This window comes from Lepidochelys kempii, chromosome 9 (genome assembly GCF_965140285.1).
Source record: "Lepidochelys kempii isolate rLepKem1 chromosome 9, rLepKem1.hap1, whole genome shotgun sequence".
NCBI classification, from domain to species: Eukaryota; Metazoa; Chordata; order Testudines; family Cheloniidae; genus Lepidochelys; species Lepidochelys kempii.
The window spans coordinates 4,544,881-4,566,099 of record NC_136388.1 but is presented as its reverse complement, the minus strand read 5'-3'; the positions used below and the strand labels follow the sequence as shown (position 1 = coordinate 4,566,099).

The 21,219-nt window shown below is 44.5% G+C and overlaps 1 protein-coding gene across 6 annotated transcripts in view; it reads left to right on the top strand.

Annotated features, from left to right (window-relative positions):
- Positions 1-21,219, top strand: part of LPP (LIM domain containing preferred translocation partner in lipoma) — a 415,845-nt gene that overhangs the window by 341,950 nt on the left and 52,676 nt on the right. The window contains exon 9 of one of the 6 annotated variants that reach the window (XM_073359056.2): positions 2,559-2,687. The exons of the other annotated variants lie outside the window; for them this stretch is intronic. Coding sequence (XP_073215157.2) covers positions 2,559-2,657 — 99 coding nt within the window. The 3' untranslated portion in view covers positions 2,658-2,687. Of the gene's footprint in view, positions 1-2,558; positions 2,688-21,219 lie in introns of those variants that run through there. 6 annotated transcript variants of the gene reach the window in all.

The following is a 21,219-nucleotide window of genomic DNA, read 5'->3' as shown; positions in this document are numbered from 1 at the left end:
GTGAGCCCTTTTATAGCATCAGAAGGACCTTAATTAGAGTCAGGTGTTCGCATTAACTGAATGGCCTCACCTGACTCTTTGCAGGTTAATTGGAGTCAGGCATTCTCATTAGCCTGGAGCAGCCCCTGCTCTGATCAGTCAGGGAACAGAAAACTGCTAATCCAGTGGCCAGTATATCTGCCTTCTACTACTCTGTTGTAATACACGCTCGTGCTCCACACCCCTCATGTCCTCACCCTCGCGTCCCGCCCTGACACAAAGGGGCGGGACCTCCTGCCACCTCTAGAGGGTGAGGAGCCCCGGTGGGCCAGCCTCTATTCCACCTTAGTGCCGAGGCCCGCCGGGGATATCAGTTGGCGGCTCCTTCACGGGGCCGTGAGCACGGGCGTGTACTTGGCGCGGTTCACCCCAGTCCCGGACACCTGCCCCTTCTGCGGCGTGAGAGAAACCCTGGCGCACATATACCTAGAGTGCGCCAGGCTGCAGCCCCTATTCCGGCTCCTCACGAATATTTTGTTAAGATTTTGGTTGCACTATTCCCCTCACCTCCTTATCTATGCACTTCCTGTCCGTGGCCCCACTAAGTCGCGGGACCTCCTGGTCAACCTCCTCCTGGCCCTGGCTAAAGTGGCCATCTATAAAACCAGGGTGAGGAGGTTGGCCGATGGAGTCTCCTGTGTCTGTGGGGCCTATTTCCAATCCTCTGTCCGTTCACGCCTCCGGGCAGGGTTCCTCTGGGCGGCGTCCACTGACTCCCTTGACGCCTTTGAGGAGCAGTGGGCGCTGTCCGCGGTTCTCTGCTCGGTGTCCCCATCCGGTTCCCTTCGTTTGACCCTTTGACCACACTTCTGTCCCTGTTGTTCATTAGTTGTCCCCCGTAATTATTTGGACCCCCCCCCTTTAGCACTTCCTGGATCCCAGTAAGACTACTCGGTTGTACCCAAATGGCCTGGGTCTATCACAATAGATAAGAGAGAATTATTTTAAGGGGCTGTTGATTTTCATAACTGCATGTGTAACAGGTGCATTTATCATGTGTGTGTGTAATTCCATCCAGTCTGTGGTATTAAGCCGTGGGGGCTATAAAGAAAGATAATGGCATTTAAGCCAGTTAATTCAGTTCTGAAAACCTGGTCTTGAATAAATAGGGGGTTAATTCTTTGCCTTTGGTTTAACGGGGGGAGGGGGTGGTATGGTTGCTTTGCACTTGGGTCAGTACGTTAGCATTGTACCATTGACCGTGTTAATAGCCACAGTTACCAGTTAAAGGCCTTTCACCTGTAGCTAGTCCTTGCTAACGATGCTTTCAGTGCTAGGGCTGCTCTGCCTTTTCATAGTATGGATTTAGCAGGTCTGATTTATCCTTACCCAGTTTTTTCAGAGAACAAAGAGTCTCATCTCTCTCTGATCGAAAATGCCCTGCTACTTAGTCCAGGCAGCAGTTTGCAAACCTCATGGCCGGGGAAGAGCGGAAAAGTAAGAGCATGGCCTTTGTGAATACTACTTCAGTCAGATGCTTTGTTGAAGCCTCAGCAAAAGGAGCTTTGCTTTGGCAGAAGTTCCATCTTTGAACTGATCCTGCCTCTAGAAGGGCTCTGTTTTTGGCACTCAGCAGCATTGGTTCGACTGCATGCAATGTTTGTTTGCATTAGAGGAATCTGTCTAACTTGCCCTCATACACACACAAACCCCAGTGGGTTTGGTAGATTTCTGGCTAGAAAAACAGCATAATACCAGCTAAGGGAAAGGACAACAAACAGTGACGGTGACGAGAGGAAAAGTTTATTGATTCTAAGCTGTATCGCGAGTGCTGGATGCACGTAGAGGGAGAAAGCATATTCCAAGTGCATCTCCCTTTCCCTCTCAGCTGTACTGATTACAAAGCTGTGGGCCAAGAATAATATTGACAGAAAAAGTAACTCATCCACTTGGGCATTTTACCAGAAGGAAGACCAGGTTACATGCGCAGTTCAATTCTTAGCCTCGGCTTTGCCAGGGATAGGAAGTTATCGCATGCTGTGCATTCAGCAGCTCTCACTGCTAGCGGAGAACACGTTGGTAGATCAAGACCTGCAATATCGATAGTTGTCACTCGTCAGTGTCAACAAAACCACCTGCCTAGTTGGAGACAGCTATCCTATTGTGGGAGACCGGGGCTTGGTAGGTGGGATCTGTCATAATGCCAAGAAGGTTTAAGGCATGTGGCGTAATTAGCATAGCTTTGCCCTTGCTGTCCCTTGGCTTGTTTTCCTTTGTACAATGCATCTCCCACGGAATGTTTAGCTTAGATGCGGTACGTGGTTTTTCACAGGGATTCTGCCTTTTACCCTGTCACACACATTGAGAGCTGGATTGACCTGAAGTACTGTAAGGAAGTGAAATGGCTTTGCTCGGGGACTCTGAAATCTGTGTGACCTCTTTACTACATGGCCCTGACTTCAGATGCTCCCACTTGGATAAGAAATGAACTGAGTAAATGTATCCAATGTTTTCTTCGAGGGTTTATGGATTGATTTTTTTTAACAGCAATCACATATAAGCCATGTTTTGACTCCTAGACTTTAAGGCCAGAGGGGACCATCATGATCATCTCATCTGACCTCCTGCACGTCACAGGTCACGGAACCTCCCCCAGTAGGCCCATAACCTCTGGTTGAGTTCTGTAGTCCTCAAATCATCATTTAAAGACTGCAAGTTACAGAGAACGCACCACTTTCTCTGGTTCAAACCAGCCAGTGACCCATGCCCCACACTGCAGAGGAAGGTGGAAAACCTCCAGGGTCTCTGCCAATCTGACCTTGGGGAAAATTCCTTTCCAACCCCAAATATGGCAATCAGTCAAATTCTGAGCATGTGGGCAAGACCCACCAGGCGGACACCTGGGAAAGAATTCTCTTTAGTAACTCGGAGCCCTCCCCATCTAGTGTCCCATCTCCAGCCATTGGAGATATTTGCTAATAGCAGTCGCAAATGGGCCATGTGCCACTATTGGCAGTCTTATCACACTGTCCCCTCCATAAACTTATCAAGCCCAGTCTTAAAACAAGTTAGGTTTTTCACCCCCACTACTCTCCTTGGAAGGCTGTTCCAGAACTTTACCTCTCTGATGGTTAGAAACCTTCACCTAATTTCAAGCCTAAACTTATCAATGGCCAAGTTTATAGCCATTTGTTCTTGTGCAAATATTGGCCCTTAACTTAATTAACTCCTCTCCCACTCTGGTGTTTATCCCTCTAATGTATTTATAGAGAGCAATCAGATCTCCCCTCAGCCTTCGTTTGGTAGGCTAAACAAGCCAAGCTCCCTTAAGTGCCCTCTCATAAGGTAGGTTCTCTATTCCTCGGCTCATCCTAGAAGCCCTTTTGTGCACCGGTTCCAGTTTGAAATCTTTTTTTTTTTTTTACATGTGAGAGACCAGGACTGCACACAGGTTTCCAGGTGAGGTCTCACCAGTGCCTTGTATAATGGTACTAACATTTTCCTGTCTGTACTGAAAATACCTCATGGCTGCATGACATTGGCAGTTCATCGTCATCTTGTGATCGACCAATAACCCAGGTCTTTCTCCTCTGCTGTTGCTTCCAACTGATTCATCCCCGGCTTATAGCAAAAATTCTTGTTGTTAGTCCCTAAGTTCATGATGTTGCACTATTAAATGTTGTCCCATTTCTATTACTCCAGTTTTCAAGGTCATCCAAATCTTTTTGTATGATATTCAGGTTTTCCTCCTGTATTGGCCAGACCTCCCAGTGTTGTCATCCACAAACTTTATTAGCAGAGGGTTCTCTGAGGAGGTTGAAAGTATCTTCCAGGAACTGATGGGGTTTGGAGAAGAGCTCTTCTGTTATTTTTTGTTTACTGGCTGGCTGAGTTAATTTGTTACCATGTGATTGTTTAATGCCACTAGTGGATGAAGTTTGTGTCATTCATATATAATTTTTAATTCTCCTGGGTGGGCATTATTCTGTTGTTGTAAGATTACTTGATGATCACAGTGCCTAGAGCTCTTTGTACAGGTATCTTTTAAAACTACTGTATACATCTAAATAAATAAAAAATAGGGTGCCTTCTAGCAGCATGTCACCTACTACCTGAGCACTAAACACTGACATTGACCAGATCAGTCTTTTTTTCCCTATCCCTGTTACGGGAAGTGCATGAAGCAAGCTAACAGCATCAATGGTGAAAAGTAAATCAGGTTCAAGGTATGATTAGTAACACGGGTAAGGACTGTCTCTCTTAAAAACTTTATTATTACCTTAACTCTTGATACTGTCGCATCTTTATTTTATTTTTATTTAATTAATTTTAACCAAGACATTATTTTGGCGCTCTTCCACCAGAGATGTCTGGGTAAATGCGAGCAGTGTTAAAGCCAGACAACACTTCTTAAATTAGTAAATATTTCCTTCAGAAAGCCACTGTGACTGGACATATTTTAGGAGGCAAACTAAAATTACAGCAATGTTCTCTACTCTGACTGAGTAACTTTTAAACTTTTTTTTAAATTAAACGTTCTGCCAAATATTTATCCTCTGTCATGAAAAGAAAAATATTTGTTTGACATTCTATTCTCCTTGGCATTTAGCTGATCCTTGGAGCTCTCAAAAGCCTCTGTATTCCCCTAAAGACTTAATGTAGGTTACTGATCATGCGATTGTAGCCCTTATGTAGAACTGCAGTTGGTGTAGGCCTGGATTCAGCAAAGCACTTAAGCAAGGACTTAAACTCTGTTGGCTTCAGCACAAGGTATTAGGCCCAACAATTGGTACGATGTGCACAGAAAAGCTTTTTAGGCCATTTCTAGAGATTCAGAGAACATCTGAGTTGCAGCTTCACTCGGAGTTCCATGCAATTGGCTTCACTGTATATAAGGCAACGCGGTTGAAAGGTGAAGGGTTACAAAAACAGGGACAGTGTACAGCACAGCCTTGCAAACGCCACTGAGCAGAGCGCTCGTTACAGTAATGGGATTACCCACAATAGCACGAGTCTCGGTAGCATATGCAGGATCAAACCTAAATTGTTTTTAAAAAATCTCTCTGAAACATTTCTAAAGCAGTTAATTCTGCTTAAGGAAAACTCAAGTGGCTTCTAAAGAATCCCTGGCGCTCGGCTGCCAGCTACCATGGTAGAGCACCACTATGATCACCTTGTCTCACCCCCTGCATGTCACTGGCCAGAGAACTTCCCTGAATTATTTCCCATTTGCACTCAAGCAGATCTTTTAGAAAAAACATCCTATCTTGATTTTAAAATTGTCAGTGATGGAAAATCCACCAGAACTCTTGGTAGATTGTTCCAGTGGTTAATTACCCTCACTGTTAAAAGTTTGTGTCTTGCTTCCAGTCTGAATTGGTCTAGCTTCCACTTCCAGCCTCCCGTGAGACCTTTTTGCTGAAAAGAGACCATTCCCATTTTAAAACAAGAGAGTCCAGATGTGCTCAGTTGCCTCTGACAGGTTTTCTTTCACTCTGGCGTGGCAATAAGATTAAAGTTTTATGGCAATATCACCGCTATCCTAAAAAAAAAAAATATATATATATATATATATATATATATCATCATAAAACCTTTCCTTTCTGCCAGTTAGATTTCAAACTCTTCTCTGCATCTGTTAATACAATCCTTAATTCACTCAGAACATTTTATTGTCGCTTCAGATAAATGTAGTCAGAATTATTGTCCTAATATTCTCTTAATCTTTGAATTTCATACGTGCACCATATCACTCCCACCCCCATATATTCCTTTTAGAGCCTATTTTTGCACGGAAGCCAGTCTTGAGATCATGTGAAAAATCAGAAAGCTTTAGCCTGAACTCTCCTCACTTTCCACTGAAGTGTCTTTCATACCCTATTAATTACTTTAATGGAGACATGCTGCTTTAAGGAAGTTCTTTATTAATACCACTAAATCTTTTTTTATTGTTGTTTAAACACTTTTTCTTTCCATCATGTAGATGTATTTAATCCTCTCTGTCTTTAAAATAGATGAGTGCATAATGCCACATAAAATATTTTGACACTTCTGTTTTACATTCTTGGGGCAGGGGTGGGGGGAGCATTTTGTTCTTTGGAACGTTCTGTAGCTCACGAAAGCTCATGCTCAAATAAATTGGTTAGTCTCTAAGGTGCCACAAGTCCTCCTTTTCTCTTTTGCTTGATGTGTCTATATTTTAGCATAAGCGATGAGGTAGTAAAAGGGGACATCCTCCCTGGAAGGAAAAAAAAAAGTCACATCCTTACAGATATTACTAATAATATGTTAGCTTATTATACGGCAGGAACTTTAAACAGCAGAGTGACTTCTTGCTATGCGTGCGGTGAAGTAGGCTTGCTTTTGGCTCTTCGATCTTCTGGGACATTGAAACTAGAATGGTCAGTTTGGCTTCCAGGTCGTCAGCACAAAGCTGTGGCTCAGGAGAAGACTTAACCATGTGTTTTCATCTAGTCCATTCCTCTCCTGGGCAGCAGCTGGCTGTGTATTCACATTCTGCCTGGGATAGGGGGCGCGTTCAATAATCAGGGACTTAGACTGGGTTATCCAGTACCTAGGGCTTGTCTCTTAAGGTTGTTACCTCTGAGCTACAAAAGAAATGGGACATCTGGGCTGATCCTGAGCCCATCAAACGGAACAGCTGGCAGCGTACTGAGCACCCTTACAGATTTCCCAGAACGGCGATCTCAAAAAAGTAACAATCCTGTGACCATCTGGACAGGTGGCAACCCTACTGTCTGTCCCTAAAAGTTATATGGTATTAATTATACATATAATTTGATACAAACCCCCCCTCCCCCAGTGAAAATGGAAACATGTTTGTGTAGACCAGACCTAATACTTGCTTTTAATACACTGCATATGTTAATTTTTCAAAGATGTACCTTGTTTGTTGAAAACATTTAGATTAATATTCATTTTTAAAAAAACCTAACTTGGGACATTGGTTGGAATTTTCCAAAGCATCTAAGTGATTTAGAACCTGACTGCCACACTAGATTGATTTAAATCACCAGTTTTAATCATGATTTAATCAGCAAGCAGGAAACCTTGATTTAAACAGTCAATTTTTAAAGTTGTTTTGCATTTATGCTTTTTAGTTATATTCTTAGAGAGAGGTGGTCTCACTGGTTGGTATAATTTGGTAATTCGTTTTGCTAACCAGGAGGATTCACTATATCTCTCTCTATATATTTTTAAGTGATTATATCGCTTATTCAGATTCTTGATATTTACAGTTTTTTAAATTGCTAGAAAATGGATGACACATTCTTATTTATTAGAAGATGAATTTTTTACTCATGATTTGTGTCAAGCAGCACTGGATAGAAATGACAGGTTGCAGAGTAACAGCCGTGTTAGTCCGTATTTGCAAAAAGAAAAGGAGTACTTGTGGCACCTTAGAGGGGAATTCCAATTCAAAGTGCACAAAAACATCATTTTAACATTGCTTTTTATTAAAAATCTTAAATGTGCTGGCTACATTAGAAAACAAGTGTTTTGTGCTTAAAACTAATTTATTAAATAAATGAAGTATCTGTAGTCAGTGAATTGAATTGGTTGTTTCTGGTCACTGTGTCCTTCAAGATTTTAGAATTAATAGATCTCATCCTCTCTTGCCTAGTTTTTATTCATGGTTTGGAAGAGGAACACAAGCTTTCCTGCTTTTTCAGCTCCCAGCTGGTTTGTGCCACTTTGAATGAACTATTCATTGAACTAAACTAGTTGAACAAACTGAAATGAAGAAATAGTCTCCCTGTACCTGCAGACCAAAAGCTGCCGCTGTCAAAAGCTGGTTTAGCATTTCAACAAACTCTGGTTCCAGGTGCTTAGCCAGTGACTGCCACCAGTTCAGTGGTCGGACTTTTAGATATTGCTTTTAAAGACTACTTTTTTTATTTAATTGAAATGATTTTAATAGATTATTGTATGTTTGGCCTTAAAATAAAAAAAATCTACGTTCTTTAATGGTTTTTTTTAATCATACTTTTTATCCACTCTGCTCCTTAAGAGCATCTCAGGGTTCTTTCCCCTAGGGTACAGATATGGGGACCCGCATGAAAGACCCCCTAAGCTTATTCATACCAGCTTAGGTTAAAAGCTTCCCCAAGGTACAAATTTTGCCTTCTCCTTGAACAGTATGCTGCCATCACCAAGCGTTTTAAACAAAGAACAGGGAAAGAGACCACCTGGAGACGTCTTCCCCTGCAAAAAATATCCCCCCAAGCCCTACACACCCCCTTTCCTGGGGAGGCTTGAGAATAATATCCTAACCAACTGGTTACAAAATCATCAAAGACCCAAATCTCTGGTCTTGGAACAATGGAAAAATCAGTCAGGTTCTTAAAAGAAGGATTTTATTTAAAAAAAAAAAAAAAGTAAAAATCATCTCTGTAAAATCAGGATGGAAAATACTTTACAGAATATTCCGATTCAAAACACAGAGGATCCCCCACTGGGGAAAACCTTAAAGTTACAGAAAACAGGAATAAACCTCCCTCTTAACACAGGAAAAATTCACATAAAACCCAAAAGATAAACTAATCCGCCTTGCCTGGCTTACCTCTGCTGGTTGCAATATTGGAGATTTGGATTAGGATGGGTTGGAGAAGATGGATTTCTGTCTGGCCTCTCACAGTCCCAAGAGAGAACAACCACGTAAACAAAGAGCACAAACAACAGCCTTCACCCCCACACCCAAGATTTGAAAGTATCTTGTACCCTTATTGGTCCTTTGGGTCAGGTGCCAGCCAGGTTAGCTGAGCTTCTTAACCCTTTACAGGTAACAGGATGTTGCCTCTGGCCAGGAGGGATTTTATAGCACTGTATACAGAAAGGTGGTTACCCTTCCCTTTATATTTATGACCGAGAATAAGTCTCTTTTGAAAATAGGACTTACGTGCCTGAAAATTTTGAAAATGTTACTTCTAATTTATTGAACAGCCATTGCTGATCATTTCCTGCCTTTAAGATCCATGAAGAAACTTGGGTGAGTTTTAAAAGAAAATCAAACAAAAATGAATTATCGCAGTACATGATCAAATTATTTCTTTTGGCTTAGAAATGTCCTTAAGTTTTTGAATATGTTTTAACATTGCATATTCCTGTTTAATATCCATATACGTTTCTCAAGGCCTCTGTGGAGTCTGAATGGCTCTGCAACATTACCGTATTTGTCACTAGTGCACTTAACTTTAGCTGGGCAAAGTTTTTTGTTTGGGAAGGGTATTGTAATTGCAACAACACATAATGAAATATAAAGGCAAGAGTAAACTTGTGGGACTTCCTGACATTTTAAAATAAGCAGCTGGTCAAATCTGAGGGCCAAGTGCTGCTCTGTGTTCCCAGGTGTAAATTCAGAGTGACTCCACTGATGTCACTGGAGTTACTCTGGATTCACTGCAGGTGTAAGTAAGAGCACAGTCTGGCCCGGTGAGAGATGTTTTGGAAGCCTGCTCCAGCTCCCATTGAAATCACGGAGAGTATTTCCATTGACTTTCATGAGAGCTGGATCAAACCTTCGTTGCACAAGAACACATGGCTAACAGAAGTATACCTGTGCCATTTAATGTATATCATAAGGGTGCTTCTTGGAGGGTACACATTCTGGTTTTAATTTCTCTGTTTTAATATTGAAGATAATCAAGATAGATGCAATAAACAGCATTCACATTAATTTTAGTTTGAAATACCCTAACATGATCAGAAAGACTGATGAGATGTAATATTTTTTCCCTTTAGCTCCCCCCCCCCACCCTTGTGCATCCCTTTTTTATTTTTTAAATAAATAATCATATTTTAAAAGCAGTGTAAATAGATTGAAAAGTGTGCTCCAATGGGGTGGATAAATATATTCCGTCTGGTAGGGAGTGATTATTAAATAATTCACGACTGGCAAACCCAGGAGTGAGTTATCCATTTTCTCCTTCTTCATGGGTAATTTTTTTTTTCAGATCCCACAGGAGCTAATTATGTTTTCTTTGTACATAATGTTTAATAATTTTTTATAGTCTGACACTAACTCCTCCAACTACAGATTCTGCATTTTTTTTTCCAAATATATGTGTGTTGGCGGGAGGGCGTACGTTACTTTTCTTCCCTCTGCTGGAAAAAAAGGGGGGGGAGAGGAGAGAGAGAAATGTATATCTAAAGCTCTCATGGAAGCAGAAGAATTTGGAAAGGAATTTCCACATATAGAATGAAATTTGCTTTTGTGCAGAGGGCAGACCAGCAGAAGGACTACGGAGTATGCATAGATCTGGAGCAGGGTGTTAGCACATGATGTGAACTTCATCCACTGCAACTGCTGCAGTGTAAGTTTCAGTCTTTCCCTCATCTCACAGAACCATGGAAATTAGAGGTGAGGTGAGGTATATTTTCAGGGCTCAATCCTATGCCCCTTGATGTCAGTGGGATCAAGATCAGGCCCCTATGGCACATCTAGTCAGACCTCCTTTGTCCAGCCTACCTTTAAATGAGCATGGCTTGCTGTTAATCTTTAAGCACATTACCAGATGAGGGCCTGATCCAAAGCCCACTGAAGCCAGTCGAAAGACTCCCACTGATATCAACAGACCAAGTACAGTAAAAGCTTTGTTATCCGGCATGTTGGGGGAACGAGGGGTGCCAGTTAGTCAAAAATTCCAGTTAACTAAGAGTTATACTTCCAATGGAATACCAATTTTCAAAGAATTAGAATACAGTAAAATAAATAAAGTATGAAATAGTAAACAGGTACTCACCAATCCAATAGGAGTACTGCACTGAAGAGTGGTTGGTTTCTTGAAGCACTTAGATGTATACAAATGAAGTTTTCTATACAGTAGGTTATGTTATGATACTACATATCACTATGGACAGCGCGTGGCCTACACCCAGATCACTAAAAATACACTTAACGCTAAAACGATACTGAACATAATTTAATCTTCCTTTGATGATTCAAAAGGCTCTTAGGATTTTAGAATCATAGAAGATTAGGGTTGGAAGAGACCTCAGGAGGTCATCTAGTCCCACCCCCTTCTCAAAGCAGGACCAACCCCAACTAAATCATCCCAGCCAGGGCTTTGTCAAGCCGCGCCTTAAAAACTCTTAAGGGTGGAGATTCCACAACCTCCCTAGGTAACCCATTCCAGTGCTTCACCACCCTCCTAGTGAAATAGTGTTTCCTAGTATCCAACCTAGACCTCCCCCACTGCAACTAAAGACCATTGCTCCTCATTCTGTCATCTGCCACCACTGAGAACAGCTGTATCAGTGCATGGGATTCTTCCGTCTAAGTGCAGGACCCTGAACTTGTCCTCGCTGAACCTTATCAGATTTCTTTTGGCCCAATAGTCCAATTTGTCTAGGTCACTCTGGACCCTATCCCTATCCAGCATATCTACCTCTACCCCCATCTTAGTGTCATCCACAAACTTTCAGAGTTGCAATCCATCTCATCATCCAGATCATTAATGAAGATGTTGAACAAAACCGGCCCCAGGACTGACCCCTGGGGCACTCTGCTTGATAGCGGCTGGTAACTAGACATGGAGCCATTGATCACTACCCATTGAGCCCAAAGATCTAGCCAGCTTTCTATCCACCTTATAGTCCATTCATCCAATCCATACTACTTTAACTTTCTGGCAGGAATACTGTGGGAGACCGTATCAAAAGCTTTGCTAAAGTCAAGGAATAACATGTCCGCTGCTTTCCCCTCATCCACAGAGCCAGTTATCTCATCATAGAAGGCAATCAGGTTGGTCAGGCATGAGTTGCCCTTGGTGAATCCACGCTGACTGTTCCTGATCACCTTCCTCTCCTCTAAGTGCTTCAGAATTAATTCCTTGAAGACCTGCTCCATGATTTTTCCAGGGACTGAGGTGAGGCTGACTGGTCTGTACTTCTCTGTGCAATGCTCAGCGTCATCACTATCAACATCAATTATCACTGTAGATGTAGAAGGTGTCAGAGATTGGGCTGAATCTGTAATGACCCTAAGACATACCCTGGAAGCTGCTTTTTTGAATAAATCCCTGCTATCAGCTTGCTTACTTGTCTTCTGCCTCTTTTGCATAAAGCAGAGGGCAGAATGTGCAATTGCATAACCTCCTGGGCAGTATACTCATCCCGGTTACTAGATGGAAGATTTGTATTGGGAGATATCAGAAACGCTAGTTAATAGAGCTTTCCGGTGGATAAAGTGCAGGATGACACAGCTTTTGCTGTATATAGGCCCAGCCACTGTGATGGGTTTGGGGGAGGTGGAATTTGCAGGCACCCCGGAAGCTGTGCTGTAACGACAGGCATGCGAACCAAATTAACTGGCATACCAGTTGCTGCACCCCATTGTGCCACCTTTGGGGCTACTGAATCTGGATTCTTGTGGCTAAAGAACCCCCACTCAGGGGTCAGAGAGCTACCCCACCCATTCTTCTCCCACAGGCCGTCTGCCTGCGAGTGAGTTTCCCTGAATGCTTCAGTGACATCTTTTCAGACAAAGTGCAATCCGCAGCTTCTTCCTCTGGTGCTGTAATTTATAATTAGCCACTGGACATTCTTCTCTCCACTCATAAAGACAAAAGGGAAGTGGAGACCCAGGGCACTTCCACCTCTTCATTTTTTTAATTATCTTTTAGGGCGCTTAATGAATCTGGCTGTCATTACAGGTGAGCAGCAGCTGTATTTCCAGGCAGGCAATGCCCTCTGGTGTTCTCTTTCACGTGGTGTCCAAAGGGCCAAACCACTTTACCAGCAAGCAATGAAATCTTCTCAACCAGAGGTGAAAGCATCTTTTCTTCCTCTCCCTCCTTCTCCTGTTTCTGGGTGGAGCCCCAAAAGCTGGTGTGGAAATGCTCTTTGTTTTCAGAGGCACTTGCTTTGGCGCTAAACAGCCTCAAGCAATCTTTCTTGGGGCACGAAGCAGACACCAAGAGTTGCAGTGGATTTGGTGGTTTTATATAGTTCCAAAGAGAATCAATCCCTTTGAATCAAAACCTGCTGCTGCTGCAGGATGCCCTCCTTTCGTAATTCCCCTCAGCCCCCCAAATTCCCATTTTAAACAGGAAAAAGAAATCATTGGTAGGAGGTACAGTCTATGCATGAGTTAGCTGTGCCTGGAGTGTTTTGCTTGTTCATGGAGTGAGGGATTTGTTAATTCATAATGCAGTATTATCTTATTTTCCATAAAGTGTAGTTATGGTGAAAACCAGTGTAAAAAGAACATCTCTCTCCAGCAGGGCACTGATCTCTGTTCATCTTTTGAGTCTTATCGGCTGACTGCAGTGACAAAACCTAGTATTTGCTCCTCTTGGCCCAGCAGAAGCTGAGGCAGCCAGGGTATAGTGAGCTGCATGCTGATCCGCCTCACGCTTCCTGAGCAAAATTGCCAGCACAGTTCTGGTTGCGGAACCTTCAGTACTGATGGTGACGGTCCAAGCAGGAAGAAACCCGGGTGGATTCAAGGCCTCAGGAGTTTGTAGGTCTGGTCAAATCGGGAAACTCTCTTGTAAACCAAGCAACTCTGATCTGGAGTCACAAAGCGAATAAGCGTGGAGCGTCCGAGGCTACGTCTACACAGCAAAACAAAACAAAACATGGCAGTGAGTCTCAGGGCCTGGGTCAACTGACTTGCGGGGCTAAAAATAGTCCCGTAGCGTGAGCCTGAGTCAGGTGACCCAGGCTCTGAGACCCGCTGCTGCTACACTTGCTGAATAGACATACCCTGAGCGTCCATTTGGCGCACATTTCCCCATCTGCTTTATTCTGTTCAGCCCTGTAGAGAGACAACTAAAGACACAGGGTGCAGCTCGGGGGTACGCGGTCAAAGGTGTGCTGCTCGGTGTCTGCAAAGCTCATCCGCTCCGATACCTGTTGCAGCCTCTGTGCAGAACCGCTCCCCTTTTGTGTCATGTTAGAGCAGCCTGAGAGCTGCTCTGACTTACACTGCTAGGAGCTGAAACAACAGCTGAGGGTACTTGGGCACCTTGGCTGTGCCCCTTTCCCTCCTGTGTCAGAAGTTTAAAGGGAGGGGGGATATAAAAGCCCCCACGTAAGCTCTGACCCTTGCTTTGGGTTAATCTTCACTGGGCCTGATACAACAGCAGTACGAAGTAAAGTAGACTGTTGAATGTGGCCTCCCCAGTCCCTGTCCTGTTGGCTCTTCCATTCTCCTTTGTCATTTAAATCTTGGAATAGATGTATTTATGTACGTGGAGTCTGATTTTTGAGAGACCCACAACTCTAACCCAAGCCAATGAGAGCTGCAGGCCCAAGAGGTACATATCACCTGTGCGTGCTTTGGTGTCCCTCTTCCCACCCTTCCCGTGCTGCTTGTCTCTAGATTGCAGGACCTTTGGGGCATTGATTCCATCTTTCTGTCAGGATTACTTATATTACTGTAGCACCGAGAAACCTTCATTGGGATCAGCACCTTGCTCTGGTATGTAGCCCTAAAAGGAGGAGACCGCCCCTCTGCCCCAAAGACCTTACACTCTAAAGAGACAAGACCGACGGGGGTGGAGGATGACTTTCTGAAAATCACACGGCAGAGCTGAGAATAGCGCTCAGGTCTCCTGACTCCCATTCCAAAGCCCTGTCCACGAGACCATGCTGCCTCCTGTGTGCTGTGGACAGCATCTAGTGCGTAGTGGGCACTGCCAGAATACAGATAATAAGCACTGTGCAGAATTAAAAGAAACACCCACGGGAGGGCTACTTCCTTAATACTAAAGCAAAGCCCCTCGACCGGCGATAATGCATGGAGCCCGTATTGCAATATGCCAGTAATGCAGACAGTAGTGGCCAAATGTTTCTGTTTTCTAAGCGCTATTCCATGCAGGCTGTTATCCTATTTCTCTGGTACTGAGAAGAGCAGTCAGATCAGACCAGAGCCCATGTGGGTGGAATATATTCTGTCCAAAAAAACAATCTTAAGGTAAGGTGGGGGTGGAATTTAGTTTATTTACAGTCAGTTGACTTTTATACTTAGCACCATTTATTAAAAAAAGATGATGAAGAAGAAAATGAAGCAGAGAGCAAGGAAGTGTTTCTTTGTGATATTTTTGTGCCTGGCAATGGAAAGGGGCGTGTGTGCGTGCTGACAATTTATCTTCTGCCCCTGAAGAGAAATGACTTGTTCATAAATGGACATGAAATTAAATGAAATAGTGCAGAACACGATAGGAACTTTTCAGAGTAAATGGGTCAATTTCCTGTTATTCTTTCGATAATTGTATGTAGAGTGTACTGGGCTCCAAATACTGGCAAATGTGATGTTTCTCCTGGTATTTTGCTCCTCTTGTAAATGGAAGGAAAACGTATTGCAATCCTGACTCTTATAATCAGCTTTTACTGGTGTCTAATAGCAGTCCATTTTCAGTGAATCCTTATTACCTCCAAGCATAGTCCAAGACTCTACAAAATAACCTAGCATTGCTTAGACTGGTACTCTTCTGAACAAGACGTAGGGCCCTTATTGCAAATGTCCCATCTCAGCAGGAAGTGCAGTCATCTTTTGAATCTTTCCCTCCCTAACTGCAGAATAAGCCCTAGTGCTCTTCGCTGGGGAATAAGCCACATGCTCATTCTGAAATTTCTGGGATGGTGGCAGACTTCCTGCTCCGTTTATGCACTCAGCAAACTGTTGATCTTGATCAGCATGGTGTACTCTGCCCCCTCCCCACATTTACTATTGGCTTAGCTGCTCCAGAGAGGTGTTAGAATCATACAAGTGTAGGACTGGAAGGAATTTCAATAAGTTATTTAGTCAAGTCCCCTGCACTCAAGGCAGGACTAAGTAATAACTCGACCATTCCTGACAGTAAAAAAGTAAGAATTACAGACAGTTGAGCAGTGAGGAGTTAGTTAATAATTTTACTTAAGTTACCATTAATTAAATTAACACTTCGCACTACTACAGCACCTTTCACCTACAGATCTACGAGTGCTTTAGGAAGGTGAGTAATTACGAGGATCCCTGTTACAGCTGGGTTAAGTCACACCAAGGCAAGGCAACTATATTGATGTAGTTTCATCAGTGCAAATTCCCTTAAATCTAGGCAAGGCCTTAGAAAAGTAGAATACAAAGAGAGAGAGAGAGAACTTTGTAGAACTGGCTATCAGGGATTATATTCTGATTGTGGTTTCACTACTATAAATCCACAGTGCTTTGACTTGAATGGAGTTACTCCTCTCACTTACAGCAGGCTAAGCAAGATCCGCCTTGGCTCACCAGTGCAGATGAGAAGGGAACAGCGTATACAAAACATCAAACATAAGAAACTTTCTTCACTTGCAGGGCCCTACATGGCCTATCCCCACCTTACCTGGCATCTCTAATTCACTGCTAAGTCAGCTCCCACCTCTGATCAGCCCATGATCCCAGCCTCCACTTGCCTCTTGTTAAATTTTCAAACAAGCACCTTTCTGCTTTCTCTCAGGCTGCCCCTCGCACTTGGGAGGAGCTCCCTGTAAGCCTCTGTAAAGCCACCTCCCTTTTATGTGCAGTTACTTAGGGACTTACATTCTCAGCTTTGTGGGAGCAAATTGGGCTTCAGTTTAAGTTGGTGTTGTTCCCACCCAAGTGTTGATGAATATGTATTTGTTTGAAAGTTTTCTTCAGAAGTTTTTGGATTTTCATCCCCCCGCAAAAAAAAAAACCACCCTGAAAAAAATTCCATCAAAAAACTCCAAAAGTTCATCAAAATCAGACCCCTCCCACCCAAATTTCTGTTTTGATTGGGAGAGGGGCTTTTTTTGCTTAAAAAATTTTTTTTTCAAACAAAATATTTTGGCAAGCCGTAACTTCAGCCCTTCTGAAATGCCCCTGTTAATTTCTGTGCCATCTTTATATCTGTGTATTTAAGGCCTGATTTAGTTCCAGCTGGGCCTTTAGCTTGAATGCCTGTTTTCCCTTAAAGCTAAAATGCCAAAAACACCAATACCATTGCACCAAGCAGTGAAGTAAGGTCAGGCCTTTCTGTCTCTGTCTGTCTGTCGAACTGGAAATAAAGTCTGTTCCTGTGAATAACCTTAAAATCTGCTTCTGCCAAAAGGAGAGGAGGAGGAGGAGAACTCAGATATGAAAAACACTGAGTGAATCAGCAGTTGCTAAAGTGAGTTAAAGTTAACACTTCTGACTGCGTTATTGAGTCTGCATTGCTAGCATATTTTGATAAGATATTCAGATTCCACACAATTCATTAGAAACCTGAAGTAAATGATCTTTGACCTGCCACACCAAAGAGCCTTGAGAAACGTGCATGTTGTTTATTTCACAGCTGTCGTTGAAAGTTTGGAGCCTTTAAGGTCTCATTCAGATCTCAGATCCATCAGGAGTAACTCGGTGAAAGAGAACAGAATAGATCCATTGTAAAAGCCTTGGGAATCAGTTCATAATCAGCCTCTTGCCAGAGAATGGGTCACAGTAACTCCTCTGGCTTAGAGAGAAATATGAAAAGATCAAGGGCTACATTAATCATTTTTCCCCATTTTACATAACAATATTTTAGCAAACACTGTATTTCCCACATGTTTAAATGCACTGCCTGAAGAATCACAGACGACAATGTGGCAGTAATAAACCATTCCTTATGTGTTGAGGGCAAAGCAATTATTCTGTTTTTAAACTTGTATTTTTTTTAATAATGTTCATCTTTGCTTTGGTTATTCACACACTCATGGAGAGAGCTTGTTTTTATTTTATAGAGAGAGAATTTATCATTGCTTGGATCAGAGCTAGCTGGGTTTATGTTAATTGCTCCTGTTGCCTAGAGTCTATCTAAGGTACCTAAGTTGCCCCTACTACCAGAGAATCCAAGTAATTCAGTGGTCCCCAAACTTTTCACCTCACACACACCCCTTACCCCTGTCCACACCTCCCCCCAAAAGTTGGGAGCGGAGCCATTGTTGGGGCTGTGGCAGGGAGTAGGGCTGAGGCTGGGGCCGGAGTGGGCCTGGAGCCAAGGCTGGGGCCAGGGCTGGAGTTGGGAGCGGAGCCACGGCCGGGGCCAGAGCAGAGCTGGAGGCAGAGCAGGGCTGGGTGGTGCTCCCTCCCCTCCCCCTGTGGGAGGCTGGCCTGGGCCCCTCCATGCCCCCTAAGGGGGCACGCCCCACAGTTTGGGGACCACTGGAGTAATGCCTGTAGGATCCCTAATTCAGGGATCTGCAGCCTTGAGTGCTTGTGTCCCGTGTGAGGAAGAGCGGTGTTGTTATCCCCATTGTACAGGTTGGAAGCTGAGGCACAGAGAGAGACTAAGTGATTTGCCCAAGGACACGTAAGAAGTGTGCAGTGGCATAGGGACTTAAACTCAGGTCTCCTGAGTCTCTAACAACCATGTGGCTAACCTGCGCCTATCATCACAGGGAAGCTCTGCACAACCAGTTCAGCCTCAGGGGAGTTCCATGCACAGCAGCCAGCCAGGGGAGGTGCTGCTCCATTGAGGCCAAACTGCCAGGGAGCAGGGCGAGGGTGGCTGGTTCTGGGAGCCTTCTCTGCAGAGGAGTAGGTGGCAAACCCTGATGTTTGGCACTTCTGGTGCTATTGAAATAATACATACGACAGCAGCGCATGGGGCAGGGGAGGGAGACAGGGAGAGCCCTATTTACCAAGGGCTGCATTGTGCCTGGCCTTCCGCCCCAGGCAAGCACGAGTCCTGGTCGCATGCCTCATGTTCATGGAGAGGGCACGCAGGGACTGGTACGTAGCACCCCAAATGGAGCAGGGGAGAGGTTAAGCTGCGGTGTGCCCGTTGCCATAATACAAATGGAAAGAGTTGCTCAGAGGAGCGTTAAGGCCACCTTTAAAGAAGGGTGGTTCATAGAGTTAGTGGTTACTGCTTTCCAGTACCTGTGGGTTCCCACTGGAAATCCCTGGTTTCACAGGGTTTAAAACGTGGTCGTAATATACATTTGCTCTGGACTGGGATGTGGCCTGGAATCTTGGAAACTCTGCTTTAGAGCTAGCTTTGCAAGGGAAAATTGGCTTTCTACGGCACAACGTGACTTATTTGTTCTGTTGGTTTTGTAAGAAGCATTTTTGTATTCCCATGACTCAAGTGCATTTTATTTTATTCCATTAAACCGTATGTTTCGTAAACTCTGCTTAACCCAAAATTGCTTTTGATATTTTGAGATTGAGCAGTGGAGGGCAGGGGGAAGTTTTTAGGCTGTTTAAAGTATTTGGTACCTTCAGAACCATCAAATTGGGCATTCAAAAGCTGCCCGAATGGCTGTGTGACCTCATCTTTGGTCCCTCCTCCTATTTGTGGTAGGTAGTTTTTCCCTTTACTGCGATCACCACAAAGTCCCCCTGAGATCTGAGAGTCAAGCTGGGTGGTTTCTTCTTGTGCACCACCAGCTGCGGTAGCAGATCTGCAGGCCAAATGAGGCCCATAGCGACACCTGCGTAGCCCCATCAGAGCATCTGTAATTTTCACTCCAGGCATCTGAAGAAGTGAGGCTTTACTCACAAAAGCTTATGCCCAAATAAATCTGTTAGGCTTTAAGGTGCCACCAGATTCCTCGTTGTTTTTGTGGATACAGATTAACACGGCTATCCCTGTGAATCTTTCAGTAACACCTTCTGTAGCCCTAGAGCCTGTCTGGAACATGGTCAACAATTCTGTTGCCACCCAAGAAGGAATTAGAATCCAGCTGGCTCTCCCAGAGCTGTCTCCTCTGCAGGGCTAAGAGGAGAACGTTTCATTTCGGTCACTGTCAGCCAGTCTGACTCTGGTACGCACAGAGGCAGCAGGTCCGCCAAGTAGCCTGCACACTGTTCAGAGCAGAGAGGCCCTTTAACATTTCAAGCAGCTGATGTTTCTGCAAGTATTTTTTTTCTCCCTCCATAAAACCTTGCTCTCGTTTGACTCAGCAGGAACCTTTTGACGCTGGCTAATCCCATATATAGGCATCAGTTCAGGGAGGTGGGCTCGCTCACTGCAGTAGCTTTCCTAATGTTTTGTTTAACCAGGATGACGTTATTCAGACAAATTAATTCCTCCAAAACAGAAACTCGTTCTGACTGACTTACTGCAGCAACTTCCCCAAGAGCAACAAACGATAATCTGACATCTTAACAGCTGTACACCCAGGCAGGGGCAGTCTCCATAAAAGATCTAAGTGGGACATATCTGTGTGGGACAGCTAACCCTCTCCATAAATATGTTCTCGGTTTTTAATAGTGCGTTGGGTTTGAAGTACAAGCTGTTCTGGAATTCCTCACCCCCCTCCCCCACCACACACACACACACACACACACACACACACACACACACACACACAGATGTAGCCGGAGCTGGGTGGTGGAAGATGGGGAGTGTGGTTATGTCACTGTTGCTCTGTGGAGACTTTAAAACATCTTGCACCTCTGATCTCGCACATTCCTGTGCGGGAAGCTGACGGTTGGGAGAGCATGCTGCAGACAAGTGCCACTCCACTGTCAACATCCACAGAATAGGAAGAGGAGCAAAAATGGAGCTGACCATGCATGAGTGTGCGGGGAGAAGGGAGCCCCTCTCAGCTGTACACCCCAGGGCTGTGGGGGGCTCCCTGCAATGCTGATTGGTACCGAGCCGTGGGGTATCTGGACAGGCTGGCTACCCTCACTGCGTGCACCAATCAGAGGGGGTGGGGGTGTAACGTGTGTGCAGGGGTTGCAGCCAGGCACAGGCAGCCCCACATCATCCTGTCTGCACTCCCTAAAATGTCCCCTTTGGGCTCAGGGAGCCCCCCAGAGCCCTCCTCTGCATGGGCACTGGAGGGGTGGGACGGCTGGCGCTCACGTGGGTGGGCAGCTGTATTCTGGCCCTAACACATCTCGTTTCCTGTTGGTGGGAGCTGACAACGGCACAGCATGTGCCCCTCCCCCATGTCCACCAGCTAGTGCCGGGGGGAGCCCAAGTGGCCCCAGTTGGTAGAGGGATGGTGGGTGTCCCAGTTGAACACACTCCACAGGAACTGATCATGCGCTCGGTGCTCCGGTGGCTCTCGGAGCAATCGTTCAGGCATTCGTGTGCTGATCAAGGCACCAGTCCAAGCACAGTGAGGCCTCTGAAAGGGCCCTGGTGAGCCAAGAAGGAATCAGGTAAAGTGCAGTGCTGTGGTAAGTAAAGGCAGCGTGATCTGAGCATGGGGCTCTCAGCCAGCAGCTCCTCCGTTTACGTGCTGTCTCCCTGCTGCTGATTTACTGCCTAACTGTACTCAGGTCACATCACCGCTTTTTGCCTTGGCTTC